The sequence below is a fragment of the Haliotis rufescens genome, unplaced genomic scaffold, assembly GCF_023055435.1.
Source record: "Haliotis rufescens isolate VD_foot unplaced genomic scaffold, xgHalRufe1.0.p SCAF_6, whole genome shotgun sequence".
In the NCBI taxonomy this organism is placed as follows: domain Eukaryota; kingdom Metazoa; phylum Mollusca; class Gastropoda; order Lepetellida; family Haliotidae; genus Haliotis; species Haliotis rufescens.
Genome location: NW_025964334.1, coordinates 45,617,344 through 45,632,110, shown reverse-complemented (window position 1 = coordinate 45,632,110; position 14,767 = coordinate 45,617,344). Strand labels below are relative to the sequence as shown.

Below are 14,767 nucleotides of genomic sequence, written 5' to 3'. Positions count from 1 at the left end.
TACAATAGATTCAGTCTGGCGTCTTAATACGATATTGTCAGAAACCCAAACAAGAATTAATAAATGGTACACACTTTACATTGTACATGCAGTTATCTCCCTTAATTTGCCTCAGCAATGGCGTCAAACTTTGGAAATTGGCAATGTGCTATCGATAGTTTGACAAAGACAGCCAAAAGTGACGGATGCCTGAAGTCCTTTATTGATTTGGATAGCAACTACAAACGAATCGAATTCATTCACAAGCAAAACATCATAAAGTAACAAACATTATCTTTTTTTAAGCGACATGTTACCTAATTTCGTGATAATGTACATTTCCCCCTTTTTTCAATGATGCATTTTATCGGGCAATTCTCGCACCTTCAGTTTCTAAGCTTTTCATACGTGAGGGAGGGGTTAAGTTTAAGATATTACGTTTTATGTGACTGGAATACAGTTTGACACTAATGACAGGCTAGTACTTAGGCATTGATAACTTCATATAACTAAAGAGACTTTTGTTAGTCCCCTCAGAGACCATATAATCTATTATATCGTCTCTGGTCCCCTGCAATGGATTGTCATAGGATTTGAGGCATCAGGCTTAAAGTCACATATCAAACTAGCCCAAAATTGAGAAAACAACCAACACATTCATACAGATGGATGGATGGATGCACTTTGTACGTTCGCAGGGGCGGTAGGGTAGCCTAGTGGTTAAGGCATTTGCTTGTACTGACGAAGACCCGGGTTGGATTCCCCACATGGGCATAATATGAGAATCACATTTCTGGTTTCCCCTGCCATGGTATTGCTGGAATATTGCTAAAAGCAGCATCAAACTATACTCACTCACTCATTCACTCACTCACTCACTCACTCACTCACTCTCATTTCTTTACATTTTTTCATTCAGTTATATGTGATTCAAATGTACAAAAATTCACATTCTTGGATTGTTCTGAAAGTTCAGAATTCAGCTGAAACCACACTTGACCAGACATACAATTGTTCAAATGTAGTCACAATTATCAAATATTGTTACTTAGCTGACAGTTTTTAAAGAAGTATCCACTGGTTGGTATGTGATTATGAACTGTTTTGATGTAGTATGGACATGATCATGATGAAGCAGATACAGTGTTATTTCCGCCAGATAACATATGGTCAGTTTCACCTTTCTAGGTGTCTAGGTTTACCAATTTTGTGACATTTTCATTTAGTGACATTTTAGCCAGATTCCAATTCAGACTCCAAACCAGTGTCCCTTTAGTGTTGCTGATAGTGTCATTTTTGACCTCGGTAACATCACAGACTGTGACTTGAGCCAGTCTGAAGCCTGATCCAGTAAAGAAGTTCAGTCTAGTAATTGCAGCTAATAATTGTCTGTAACTATTATACTGAACATGATGCTGAGCACCAAGACTGGTCTGACACTGACTGACATTGTCATATACACAGGGCCCCTTTTAACTCTGTCTCCCTGTCACAGATCTAGACATCAAGGCAGAACTCATGCAAAACTATTATTAATATTATGCTACCATCCAAACATCCAAACATCCAAAAGATATATAGTCAGCAATACCTGGTGCTATATAATTCTGTCCCAAATATGTGACCTGAAAATATGTTTTTGACATCAATATTGACAGAAGCATTTCACCATTATTTTCATTGAACCACAATGTAAGAAATATTACTCACTTTTTCTGTCATAAATTGTTTAGCCAGGTTGTCAGATATTATGCTTGATAAATATATGTTTGTCATTCAAAACGGTCACCATTAGATCTACATTGTACTTGTAGCAACATAGCATGGCTGCCTCTGTACTGGGGCAACTGTCACAACATGCACAGAAAGTCCACAGAAAAGGCAGTACGCTACCGTGATGATGGCAACAAGTACTTCCAGCAGAAGATGTACAAACGTGCCACTGAATGTTACACAAAGGTAGGTTGTAGCCTTCCTCTGTCAAACAAGTATTGTAGTTTACAGCACTTGGTCTTGATATACTTACATCCTGCAAGACAATATATTGGAGATAATATTTAATCTTAAAATTCTGATCATGATAAAAAGAGCACTGAAACACAATGTCACGTCTATATATTTAGTATCTCATGGAGGTGTTGCTCAATTATTCTGCTTACAGAGCATCCAGCATGCTTCCATGGCAGAACCGCAACAGAACCCGGCTTTTGCTCTTGGTCTAGGGAATAGATCTGCTGCGCTCTTCCACCTCAAACAATATCAGGTAGTTCTGTCCACAACTATTTTGTCATGAGTCTTATTAAATTATATAAAACTGTATTAACATTGTTAACACTGTTGACAGGGAAACTAACTGTATTGACACTGTTGACAGGGAAACTAACTGTATTGACACTGTTGACAGGGAAACTAACTGTACTGACACTGTTGACAGGGAAACTAACTGTATTGACACTGTTGACAGGGAAACTAACTGTATTGACACTGTTGACAGGGAAACTAACTGTACTGACACTGTTGACAGGGAAACTAACTGTATTGACACTGTTGACAGGGAAACTAACTGTATTGACACTGTTGACAGGGGAGCTAACTGTATTGACACTGTTGACAGGGGAGCTAACTGTATTGACACTGTTGACAGGGAAGCTAACTGTATTGACACTGTTGACAGGGGAGCTAACTGTATTGACACTGTTGACAGGGAAACTAACTATATTGACACTGTTGACAGGGAAACTAACTGTATTGACACTGTTGACAGGGAAACTAACTGTATTGACACTGTTGACAGGGAAACTAACTGTATTGACACTGTTGACAGGGGAGCTAACTGTATTGACACTGTTGACAGGGGAGCTAACTGTATTGACACTGTTGACAGGGAAGCTAACTCTATTGACACTGTTGACAGGGGAGCTAACTGTATTGACACTGTTGACAGGGAAACTAACTATATTGACACTGTTGACAGGGGAGCTAACTGTATTGACACTGTTGACAGGGAAACTAACTATATTGACACTGTTGACAGGGAAACTAACTGTATTGACACTGTTGACAGGGAAACTAACTGTATTGACACCATTGACAGGGAAACTAACTGTATTGACACTGTTGACAGGGAAACTAATTGTATTGACACTGTTGACAGGGAAGTTGCTTTGCTGATATTTTAAGGTCGTAATCTCATTTCATGTTCAGGAAATAAGTAGTAGAAGATTCCAGAAATGTATCTTTGTGTGTGACTACATTTCCACTGCCCTTCAGTGGAAAGTGGTCTAAAGCACCGGAATTCACTGTGCAGAGTTGCGTCCCTTTGTTGTGCCAGACTCTGATGTTGGTTCAAGATTCATACTGGTTATTATCACCATACCCATGAAGTGTTTAAGGTCTGTGACCGACATCATTTTGGGCTTTTCCCCTCAATAAACTGTCATGATGTTTGACTGAAGTACTGTCCAACTCATTCCCTCACCACTGTCCTTGTCGATTGGTTGTTGTACTGGGATGGGACATTATGTTTTAGAGATGGTTTCTACATGTCAGCCATTTATGTTAGTTCCTTGACTTTTTGATCGTTTACTTCAGGCATGTTTAGGAGACATCACAATGGCCTTGACCTGTGGTTGTCCACAAGCCACTGCTGACAAGCTGCAGATGAGGAAGATTCACTGCCTGGTCAATCTGGGGCATGGACAGGAAGCTCAGCAAGGTAGGTTTCAACAGGACAGAGTCAGAAGCTTCAAGAAAGTCCTTTGAATACAGCCTCGCATCAGAGACCATATACTGTATAGGTCTCTGCTCACATATATTTTCAAGCATGTGATATAAAAGTTACAGAAAAAATCTGGCTTGGCCAGGTGATTGTAGGACATTGTTTGACTTGATATAAAGCTGATCAGCAATATATACCTTACATTTAGTTGGCAGTGTTTACATGAAACTGAAGAAGATAAACTAGCTCATGAGTGATCTGTCCTGACATTTCATTTTTGGAAGTTGATATCAATATCTGGATGCGTTTCTAGCTTGTGTCTATGTTGATATGGTGCTCTGCTTCATGCTTCAGTCATTAGAGACTTGATGAAACACCTGGCCGATCATAAAGACACTGAGAAGAAGGTGAAAGGTATGCATCATAACTAGTAGAAATTAAGGTAATTATTTATCCAATCTTATTAAATTATATTTTCCTCCGATAGCTCTCTGCTTAAAGTTTTAAGAACACCTCCATGGAAGGTCACAGCAGGTGAACCCTGGGTTCTTGAGCCAATCAGATGTCAGCTTTCAAAAACATTTCAGCTTCTTTTCTCTGCCGCCTCTTCAGAAATGTTGATCTTAGCAGTGAATGAGTATGGTTTAATGCTGCTTTTAGCAATATCACCGCGGGGGACACCAGAAATGGGCTTCACACATTTTGATCTTAACAGAAGAAAACCTACCACAGAACACAAATATGCCATCATCAGTACACCCTTTTGGGTGTTAATATCAGCGGCTCAGACACAACAGGATTTATAAAAATTCACGACAATAATGAAGTGCGGCTTTTTTATTTTTGAGTTGAAACTCCTTTATAATAATGGTTTGGGAGATCAGATAAGCTTGTATAATTGCTTTGCTGGCTTGTACTGAGACTTTAGAAGCCGCCATGCTGATTAGGGGGTTAGTAAGTTCTTCCATGAAGGTGCCACCAGCTCTTCATGCAGACAGGTGTGTTATCAGAGTTTACATTTATCTTGACTAGGAACATTAATACATATTTGATTATACATGATCTTTTTCTTTTACTGCAGGTAAATTAGAAGATGACATAGCCACTCTGCAACTTAAGCTGAGCCAGAACCGGTAATACATGCATATGTGCAGAATCCCCAAGACATGCATATGTGCAGAATCCCCAAGACATGCATATGTGTAGAATCCCCAACATATGCAGCATATGTGCAGCATCACCAACACATGCACATATGCATCACCAACACATGCACACATATATGTGCAGCATCAGCTGTCCATATATTGATATATGAGTAGTACGAGAAGGGGAGAGAGAGACTTGTGTTGTTCCTCTAAGGAATAGTCCATGCTCAAACCTTGTAGTGCTTTGATGGTAATGTGCTGATACATGTACCCACATTTTGGGGAGAAACTGATGTTTACCTCATTATTTGTTTACTGAGGGCGTAGTGAGAATAGTGTTGCCTGTGTTGTCTAGACTGGGGGACACTGATGGGGAGTCCGAGATACAGCTGCCCCAGCTGTTCCAGGGGGCAAGTGAAGTCATCACACAAGCTTCTACAGCTATGGAAATGAAGCACACATGCAGCCAAGGACGGCATTTCGTTGTGAGTGTTTCAGCCTGATGATGTATAACATGGCACCTTTAAATATGTCATGTGGTATCCTTTCATCTCATGATGAGTTTTCAAGGTGTGATTTGTTTCTTGCACATAATATTATCTTTCTTTGAACAAGTAATGGAGAGTTGAGATGTTTGTCCGCAATCCCCTTAATTATGTTCCACAACATACACAGGGTACCCTTCTGGTGAGGAAGTCAGATCTTGGCTGAAACAGCTCCACATACAATCTGCACTCAACCATATCAAGCACAATGATCCCTTCATCCCTAATATTTGTTGTCTTTTGTGGCAAACAAAGAGCTTGAACCTACTGTCTTCTTCATTCTGTGAATTATTCATCATCACTAACAAAGTGAACTGAAATCGATCTTTGTCTGCTGTCCTGTACTTCGGTAACCTGAACATTGTATCATCTGCCTATAGGTTGAAGTGTCTTTATCTACTGCAGGCCAAGCAAGCCATCCCTGCGGGTGCCACCCTGATTGTGGAGCGTCCATATGCAGCAGTGCTCCTGCGTGACCACCACCACTCTAACTGCCACCATTGCTTCAAGGTCCTCTCACTGGCGCCAACACCGTATGTAAATACACCCTTTTCCCATGTCCTGTCACTGGCGCCAACACCGTATGTAAATACACCCTTATTCCTTGTCCTCTCACTGACGCCAACACCGTATGTAAATACACCCTTATTCCATGTCCTCTCACTGGCGCCAACACCGTATGTAAATACACCCTTATTCCATGTTCTCTCACTGGCGCCAACACCGTATGTAAATACACCCTTATTCCATGTTCTCTCACTGGCGCCAACACCGTATGTAAATACGCCCTTATTCCATGTCCTCTCATTGACGCAAACACCGTATGTAAAAACACCCTTATTCCATGTCCTCTCACTGGCTCCAACACCGTATGTCAACACACCCTGAGTCCATGTCCTCTCACTGGCGCCAACACTGTATGTCAACACACCCTTATTCCATGTCCTCTCACTGGTGCCAACACCGTATGTAAATACACCCTTATTCCATGTCCTCTCACTGGCGCCAACACTGTATGTCAACACACCCTGATTCCATGTCCTCTCACTGGTGCCAACACTGTATGTCAACACACCCTTATTCCATGTCCTCTCACTGGCGCCAACACTGTATGTCAACACACCCTTATTCCATGTCCTCTTACTGGCGTCAACACTGTATGTCAACACACCCTTATTCCATGTCCTCTCACTGGCGTCAACACCGTATGTCAACACACCCTTATTCCATGTCCTCTCACTGGCGCCAACACTGTATGTCAACACACCCTGATTCCATGTCCTCTCACTGGTGCCAACACTGTATGTCAACACACCCTTATTCCATGTCCTCTTACTGGCGTCAACACTGTATGTCAACACACCCTTATTCCATGTCCTCTCACTGGCGTCAACACGGTATGTCAACGCACCCTTATTCCATGTCCTCTCACTGGCGCCAACACCGTATGTAAATACACCCTTATTCCATGTCCTCTCACTGGCGTCAACACTGTATGTCAACACACCCTTATTCCATGTCCTCTCACTGGCGCCAACACCGTATGTCAACACACCCTTATTCCATGTCCTCTCACTGGCGCCAACACTGTATGTCAACACACCCTTATTCCATGTCCTCTCACTGGCGTCAACACCGTATGTTAATACACCCTTATTCCATGTCCTCTCACTGGCGCCAACACCGTATGTCAACACACCCTTATTCCATGTCCTCTCACTGGCGTCAACACTGTATGTCAACACACCCTTATTCCATGTCCTCTCACTGGCGTCAACACCGTATGTTAATACACCCTTATTCCATGTCCTCTCACTGGCGCCAACACCGTATGTCAACACACCCTTATTCCATGTCCTCTCACTGGCGTCAACACTGTATGTCAACACACCCTTATTCCATGTCCTCTCACTTGCACCAACACTGTATGTCAACACACCCTTATTCCATGTCCTCTCACTGGCGCCAACACTGTATGTCAACACACCCTTATTCCATGTCCTCTCACTGGCGCCAACACTGTATGTCAACACACCCTTATTCCATGTCCTCTCACTGGCGCCAACACTGTATGTCAACACACCCTTATTCCATGTCCTCTCACTGGCGCCAACACTGTATGTCAACACACCCATATTCCATGTCCTCTCACTGGCGCCAACACTGTATGTCAACACACCCTTATTCCATGTGCCCTCACTGGCGCCAACATTATCTTAACACACCCTTTTCCCATGTCCTCTCACTGGCGCCAACAATGATTGATTAATTCTGAGCCTCACATAGAAGGAATTGCTTAATAGTGAAATCTTTCTGTTGTGGACATTACATGATGTCTCAAGAGCTATATCCACAAAAACTTGAGTCAGTTGAGCAAATTATTTTCGGACAAACTTGAAGAACATGCAGTGATCAAGTACTTGCAGAAAAAGGGCTTAACACCCAACATCATGAAGATGTGAGTACACCACTAGGGAAGGATGCCCCTCTGTCTGCCACTGTAAAGAGGTGGGCAGCAGAGTTTAAGCATGGCATGGAGAGCCTTGAAGACGACCCCCGTCCTGGAAGGTCTGTCATGTCATCAACACCAGAAATGAACGGCAAATGACTGAGCATCATATTGCTGGTTCAATAGGTTCAGGAGAGAGTACACTCCATTATAATGTATCAGCTTGTTTGGTTCTAAAGCTTCTGACGCCTGATAACAAAACACACCAGGCACAAGGTATCTCGTGGTAATCTAGTTCTGTTTGAAGCTAATCCAGAAAGAATTTTGCAACAATTTGTGACTGGATAAAACCTGGGTTCAACACTTTGAGTGTGAGTCCAATCAACAATCAAAGCAGTGGGAGCATGTCACATCACCACCACCAGAGAAGGCAAAGACTGTACCATCCACTGGAAACATTATGGCCTCTGTGTTCTGGGATGCCCAGGGTGTCATCATGGTGGACTGTGTTCCAAAAGGCCAGACAAAAAATGGTGCATATTACGCACGATGAAAGTGGGACTAAGAGATTTGGGAAGCTGAGAAAAGGTGTGCTTTTCCATCAGGACAATGTGCCAGTGCACAAATCATTCATGGCCATGGCCATAATCAACGAGTGTTGCTTTGATCTGGCTCCGTCAGACTTCCATCTGTTCCTTGACATGAAGAAAGCTCTAGCCGGAAGCAATGATGTCATAGCAGCTGTGTAGAACTTTCTGGACACCCAAGAAAAAGACTTCAAAACTGGGTTTTTGGCCAAAGTGTATCATGTGAAGGGGATTATGTTGAAAAATACATCATTTTAGTCTTTTGGTCAAGTTCTGAGCCTGGCATAGAAAGTCTATGAATCAACCCTCATATGTTAATACAACCTTATTTGATGTCCTCTGTCGCTGCTACATGGCTGAAATGCAGACAGTGTGAACTCATTCACTATGTCCTCTCACTTCCACTATAACATATGTTAATACAACCTTATTCCATTTTCACATCGGTCTTATGTTATAATTTGTAAATTGGTAATTGTATTGAAGGCCATAGATACAAGTTTGTCAAGAACTTATCATGATCATGATCATCCTACATGTGTGTGTTGTGTTACAGATGTATGGAGTGCTGTGTGGTGTTGTACTGCAGTGTAGAGTGTCGTGACACTGCCTGGACCATGTACCACAGCACTGAATGCCAGTACCAAGACCTTCTCTCCTCTGTAAGCAACAGCCTTCATTCACTCACATTTTCCGATAACAACGTCTGTAATCGTGCCAGCGCTTATGAATCTCATGAAATGTCTCATTAATCAGCATGATTTTGTACTAGCCCGGTCATACACATAGCTGGGAAATCCAAGATTATTCCCCCTGGAGGTAAATTCTGGGAAAAGGGGGTTACGTTCTGGGAAGTCCCAAAAATCTACTCCAGAATCTACCCGGGTATACTCAGAAGGGGGATAGATTTTGGCAGCTCACACCGGTATGTGTTCTGATGTAGCAATGACATGATGACACAGGCTAGTGCTGTGAGGGCTGTTTATTTGTGTTGGTGATGGAAAAGACAACAGAATGCACATACAACCGAAACTGTTTAAACAATAATCTACTGTAGCCACTGGTGGTGGTGGTGGTGGTGGTTACACCAGTGTTTGTTAGGGGATTCTCCACCAAGCAAGCACTAGATATACAAACTAATATAATTAACACCCAGACCAAAACACGCACATACAACAAAGTGAAATATATCTAGTACACATACACTTGCCATAAACACACAATCACTAGTATATGTAACATGCTTAGTCTAAGCTAAGTACTAGTAATGAGATGTAGACATGTCTCTATCTGAAGAGGTTTACATGTTATACTACTAACCTTTAACTTGCTGGAGTGAGTGAGAGTGAAAGAGAGGTGTAGAGGTGACAACTTTCCAAAGGCAAGGGAGTTAACTGACTGTAAAAGGCCAGTTTCCACCCTTGCCGAACAAGGCTGTTATTTCTGGGCTTGATCGAAGCCCCACCAGTGGCTGTTATGAGTTATGTCTCGAATATGTCCCTCCTATTGATCAATCAGATTCCACCTCTCATATCACTTGCATTTGCTTCAAATAAAATGGTGTAAAATTGTACTCAGACTGATACTACTCATTTGCAGGTTGGCATTGCTCACTTGAGTTTGAGAATCATACTGACGACAGGTCTCAAGTTTCTCCTGGGTAAGTGTGAAGTGGGTTGTGTGCACAATATCCTTCTTCTGTAGACAATGATGCCTGAGAGCAGTCCCTAGATTCTCTTTCAGATTAAATCCTCCTTGGGGCACCTTTTGCATTTTCCCTGAAAATCTTCAAGAAAATCTACATGACATAGTTGTAACCATTTTCCTTAATAAAAAATGTTACCACCAAATGTTACGGGGCCTCACCCCCCACGGCGCGTCATGCCAGGGGGAGCAACTCTCACCCAAATCACTTTCCTTATGTCATCTGTAAGAGACAGACGTGCTGATTTTTCACACAAGACAAAATAAGAGAATCTATCGTTGGACAAGAACCATGGCTGACCAAACTGTATGTATGGTACATTTCTTTCATTGCAAAGGCGTAATACCTCGCATTGTAAAGTTATAGAGTTGTAATTATACGCCACGTGTACGGTACCTTTGAATTCAAATGGCCGTAATGGCGTCCATATTGTAGTTCCACGGGCTGATACATGTAACACCAAGGCCATTAGAAACGGCTTGGGGTTTTGTTATATCATACAGCATTGGTCTACAATTTTTTGCTTTACATAAACCCGAGGTGGTGTGTTAATTTATAAACTACACTTAATTTATTTTTTTTACGGGTTTTTACACCTTCGCGCGTAACACGCCCCCTTTGGTGTTATAATTATACTACAACATTGGCTATTAGTATCGCGTTACAAATCGCATTCTACATTACGCCTTTGCTTCTAGTTTCACAATTTATGCACGTATCTTATGCACGTTCCCTCTCAGGGGGCCGGGGGAGAAGGCTCGAGGGTCCCCGTAGTAAGCACTGCACCCTCTCCTGCACCGTCTTTGGGCCGGGTGCAGCCCGAGGATGCGAGGGCCCAGGCCTTCGGGCGTCCCCTTCCGACTTTGTCTGCTTCATCTCTCGGGGAAGAGTTGATTAACTTCGGCTCGGAAAAAATAATCTGGGGGGGGGGGGAGGTCTTCGACCCCCAACTTGACTAAGGTCAAGCAGGGCCGGCGGTTGCCCCCCTTTCCGCGCGCGGTGCGCAGTTGAAGGCTGCTTACATATGCTTCGAGGAGCAATATCGTAATGCATGCCAACAGCTCTGTGTGTCCGTACACTCTGCGTATCTGTCGGCTGTACAGAGGGAGTTAGCAGGGGAGGGGCCGGCCGACTCTTCAGAGTTGGCCACGCAACTAATGGAAGTTCACAGTCATCTTGCGCGGGACGCTATTCGTAGCTGTGCCTCGCAGATGATGTGCGCTGTTATGGGCATGCGCAGGCTGTGGATGTTGGTATCTAAATACTCGACTTCAACACGCCAAGACCTCCTCTCTTTGCCGTATAAGATGGGTGCCACCCTCTTCCCTGGGGCTCAGCAGGTGGTCCGAGAGGCCGCTCAATTGTATGCTTCCAATACAAGAGCAAGAGAGGCAGGGGCCAGAAAGGCAGCTGGTCGAGGCCAGCAGCCTTTTCACGGGCCCGGAAACCCATCGGGTTCCCATTAGCGCCCGAAGAGCCCCGGGTTGGACCAACAGTTATCGAACTGCCGACAGCTGGGGTCCATGAGACCCATTAAACAAGCGCTCCGTCGACTTTGGGTGAACTCGGAAGATCTTGAGACTGTTCTCGAGACTCCGCAATGGCTCAATGCACACCTTCAGTGGTGGACCGAGGTCGGGAATCTGTCCCGGGGGCTCCCCCTCGACACTCCCGTTCCGTCTCTCACAGTTCAAACAGACGCGTCACTCTCCGTCTGGGGAGGCGTTCTGAACGATCAAACTGCCTCGGGACTATGGTCCCAGCAGGAGATCAAACTGCATATCAATGCGTTAGAACTGAGAGCGGTCACGCCGTGATTCGCTGTACAGAGTTGCGTCCCTTGGGCACGCCAGAAACTTATGATTGTGGGTTCGAATCCTGGTTCGCCCCGATTGTGTTTCTAGGTTTGTCAGCACCATACCCGTGCTTGTGGGTTTCACCGAAATAAGACGTGGCAGTTCCTACTATGGTGCGACTCTCACGATATCAGGGTGCTACCTGTTTATCTCCCGGGGGTGGACAACGTCCGTGCGGACTCTGTCTCGCCGGATCCTCGCTCCTCACGAGCGGAGGCTCGACCCGGGGATATTCGGGATTTTCTCCCTGTTATACAGGTTGTTACAGGTGGATCTGTTTGCGTCTGGGGTGAATCACGAGACACCATGGTTCTGCTCGCGAGTCCCCGACCCGAGGTCGGTGGCACCGGACGCTTTCCAGGTAGATTGGACGGACATAGTTCTGTGGGCATTCTTCCCCCCAGTACCTCTGATTTCCAAGGTCCTGTGTCAGCTAGCCACTCAGCCTGCGCGACTACTTGTGCTCCTGGCACCTCTTTAGTCAGCCTCCTGTTATATTACCTTTTACGACTGGACCTCCTATCCCAGAACGGGGCCCTCCACCCGAATCCAAGGATTCAATGGGTGGCTTGGCCACTGTCAGGAATCGCCTCCAGAAGAGCGGTATTCCTGCACAAGATGCAGACACAATACTGGCTTCGCGGAGGGATTCGACAAACGTTCAGTAAGAGGATAGATGGGCCTGCTATGCATGCTGGTGTGTCGATAGAGGGATTGCAGATCCTTTTTTTGCAGATCTCGTAGCCGTGCTTGAGTTCCTCCAGTCGCGACTAGAAGACGGCCTGGCCGCATCGACAGTCCGAGGGTACTCTACAGCTATCGCAGCTTTTCACGTCCCTGTCGACGGGGCACTTCTGGGTGCACACCCATTAGTGCAGCGCTTTTTAGCAGGTGTGGACAGGATCCGACCGCCAGTCCGGCGGATCAGTCCCCCTTGGGACTTGTCAATCGTTCTTGATTGGCTGTCCGGTCCTTCCTTTCGGGATCTGTGGTCTCTCTCTCTCTGCAGCTGTTGAGCTTGAAGACGGCGTTCCTTGTGGCGGTAACTTCCGGCAGACGGGTAGGCGACATTCATGTTATGTCAGCCGATCCCGAAATAACTGTCTTCCACCGGTCGCACACGCCTTCCACATGAACGGCTCCTATTGAGCTACCTGCTCTTTCAAAGCCTTCCTCGTCCGGGACCACTGCAAGACATGCTCATGTCTTGGATGTCCGCAGGACCTTCAAGGCCTATATCAGCAGAACTAAGAGTATCCGTAAGGATAACCAACTATTTTGCTGTTACGGCGGCAGGAAGGCTGGCTCACCTGCGAGCAAACAATCTATCTCGAGGTGGATAGTTTCAACCATTTGTACAGCGTATACGCTTACAGGCAGGGACCCCCCTACCAGGTTGAAGGCTCATTCAGTTAGAGCAGTGGCTACGTCACAAGCGTACACTGCGGCTCTGCCCATTGAGGAGATCTGCTCCGCGGCTATTTGGAGCCAGCTGAGCACCTTTTATCAAACATTACCAACTCGACAAACACTCAAGTGAGCGTGCTCAGTTTGGTCAGTCAGTTCTCCGAACTTCTCAACTTATGACAAGCCGCAAAAACAGGCTTTATCATAATATATGGTCGACCACGCCCTGTCTCTAGCCCCCACCTTTCGACGGTGGTGCCTCACGATAAGGTTGGTTCCATTTATTGAACTCTATATTTTATTCTGTTGAATAATCAAATACGATGTATTTATTTACGGCTGTTGCTGACGGATGCCACTTCCTATATTATCTTTAGGAGTCTATTTTGATGCAAGAAGTGCGCCAAGGAGGATTTAATCTGAAAGAAAATTTTACAAACATGTAGAGGTTATGAATTCTCTGATGAAATCCTCCTTGGGGCACGGCCACCCACCTCCCCACATTCTGTCAGCATTATACATATGGAAAGTGATTTGGGTGAGAGTTGCTCCCCCTGGCGTGACGCGCTGTGGGTGGGGTGAGGCCCCGTAAGGGTGTTCGTATATCATACAAAAACGAAGTTTTTTGTGTGGTAACATTTTTTATTAAGGAAAATGGTTACAACTATGTCATGTAGATTTTCTTGAGCAAGGAAAATGCAAAAGGTGCCCCAAGGAGGATTTCATCAGAGAATTCATAACCTCTACAGGTTTGTAAAAATTTCCAGGCTCAATCGTAGCACCACCAGTGGCTATTATGCTATTTTGCTATTATGTCCCTCTGTGTCCCTCCTATTGACCAATAAGATTCCATCTCTATTATCACTTGCATTTGCTTCTAACAAATTAGTGGCGCCCATTTAAGACGATCTGATCGATAACCAAGATCAATATTGTACTAAAACGGGTCTTACCCCGCAAAGTGCATAATTTCACTTAAGCACCTTGATTAAAAACATGAAGCAGTTTGCAAAATATCTGTGAAAGCCAAGTTGGCAGCACACATGCTTTGCAAAGCCTGCAGTGGACCGAAATCAACACGTTGAAATCCATATTGTTTACGAACCTGATGTCTATTTGGTAACATAATTTTGATTGGACTATGCATAGACTCGTTAGACCAGCCAAAATGTAATTCTGGAATTCCAGCCTAGTTCTGCAAGCGTGGAAACTGGACTTTTATGGTCAGTTAACGCCCTTGCCTTGGGAAGATGGATTTATCATGTATGGAATAGATTTAGAATTTCTCAATGTTTATCTGTCTTTTTCCTTATTGAATCTGTTTTATGTCCTTCATTGAACCAAGAAACACATGCAACAAAGATTACAGAGTA

At 44.3% G+C, this 14,767-nt stretch overlaps 1 protein-coding gene across 2 annotated transcripts in view; it reads left to right on the top strand.

Moving 5' to 3' along the window:
• The first annotated feature begins 107 nt into the window (after positions 1–107).
• The window catches only part of LOC124142942 (SET and MYND domain-containing protein 4-like), a 36,379-nt gene continuing 21,719 nt past the window's right edge, over positions 108–14,767 (top strand). For both annotated transcript variants that reach the window (XM_048385811.1, XM_048385810.1), the window contains exons 1-10: positions 108–260; positions 1,794–1,938; positions 2,141–2,242; positions 3,571–3,694; positions 4,052–4,111; positions 4,779–4,830; positions 5,201–5,330; positions 5,796–5,923; positions 8,983–9,088; positions 10,026–10,086. In XM_048385811.1, coding sequence (XP_048241768.1) covers positions 118–260; positions 1,794–1,938; positions 2,141–2,242; positions 3,571–3,694; positions 4,052–4,111; positions 4,779–4,830; positions 5,201–5,330; positions 5,796–5,923; positions 8,983–9,088; positions 10,026–10,086 — 1,051 coding nt within the window. In that variant the 5' untranslated portion in view covers positions 108–117. The remainder of the gene's footprint in view (positions 261–1,793; positions 1,939–2,140; positions 2,243–3,570; positions 3,695–4,051; positions 4,112–4,778; positions 4,831–5,200; positions 5,331–5,795; positions 5,924–8,982; positions 9,089–10,025; positions 10,087–14,767) is intronic.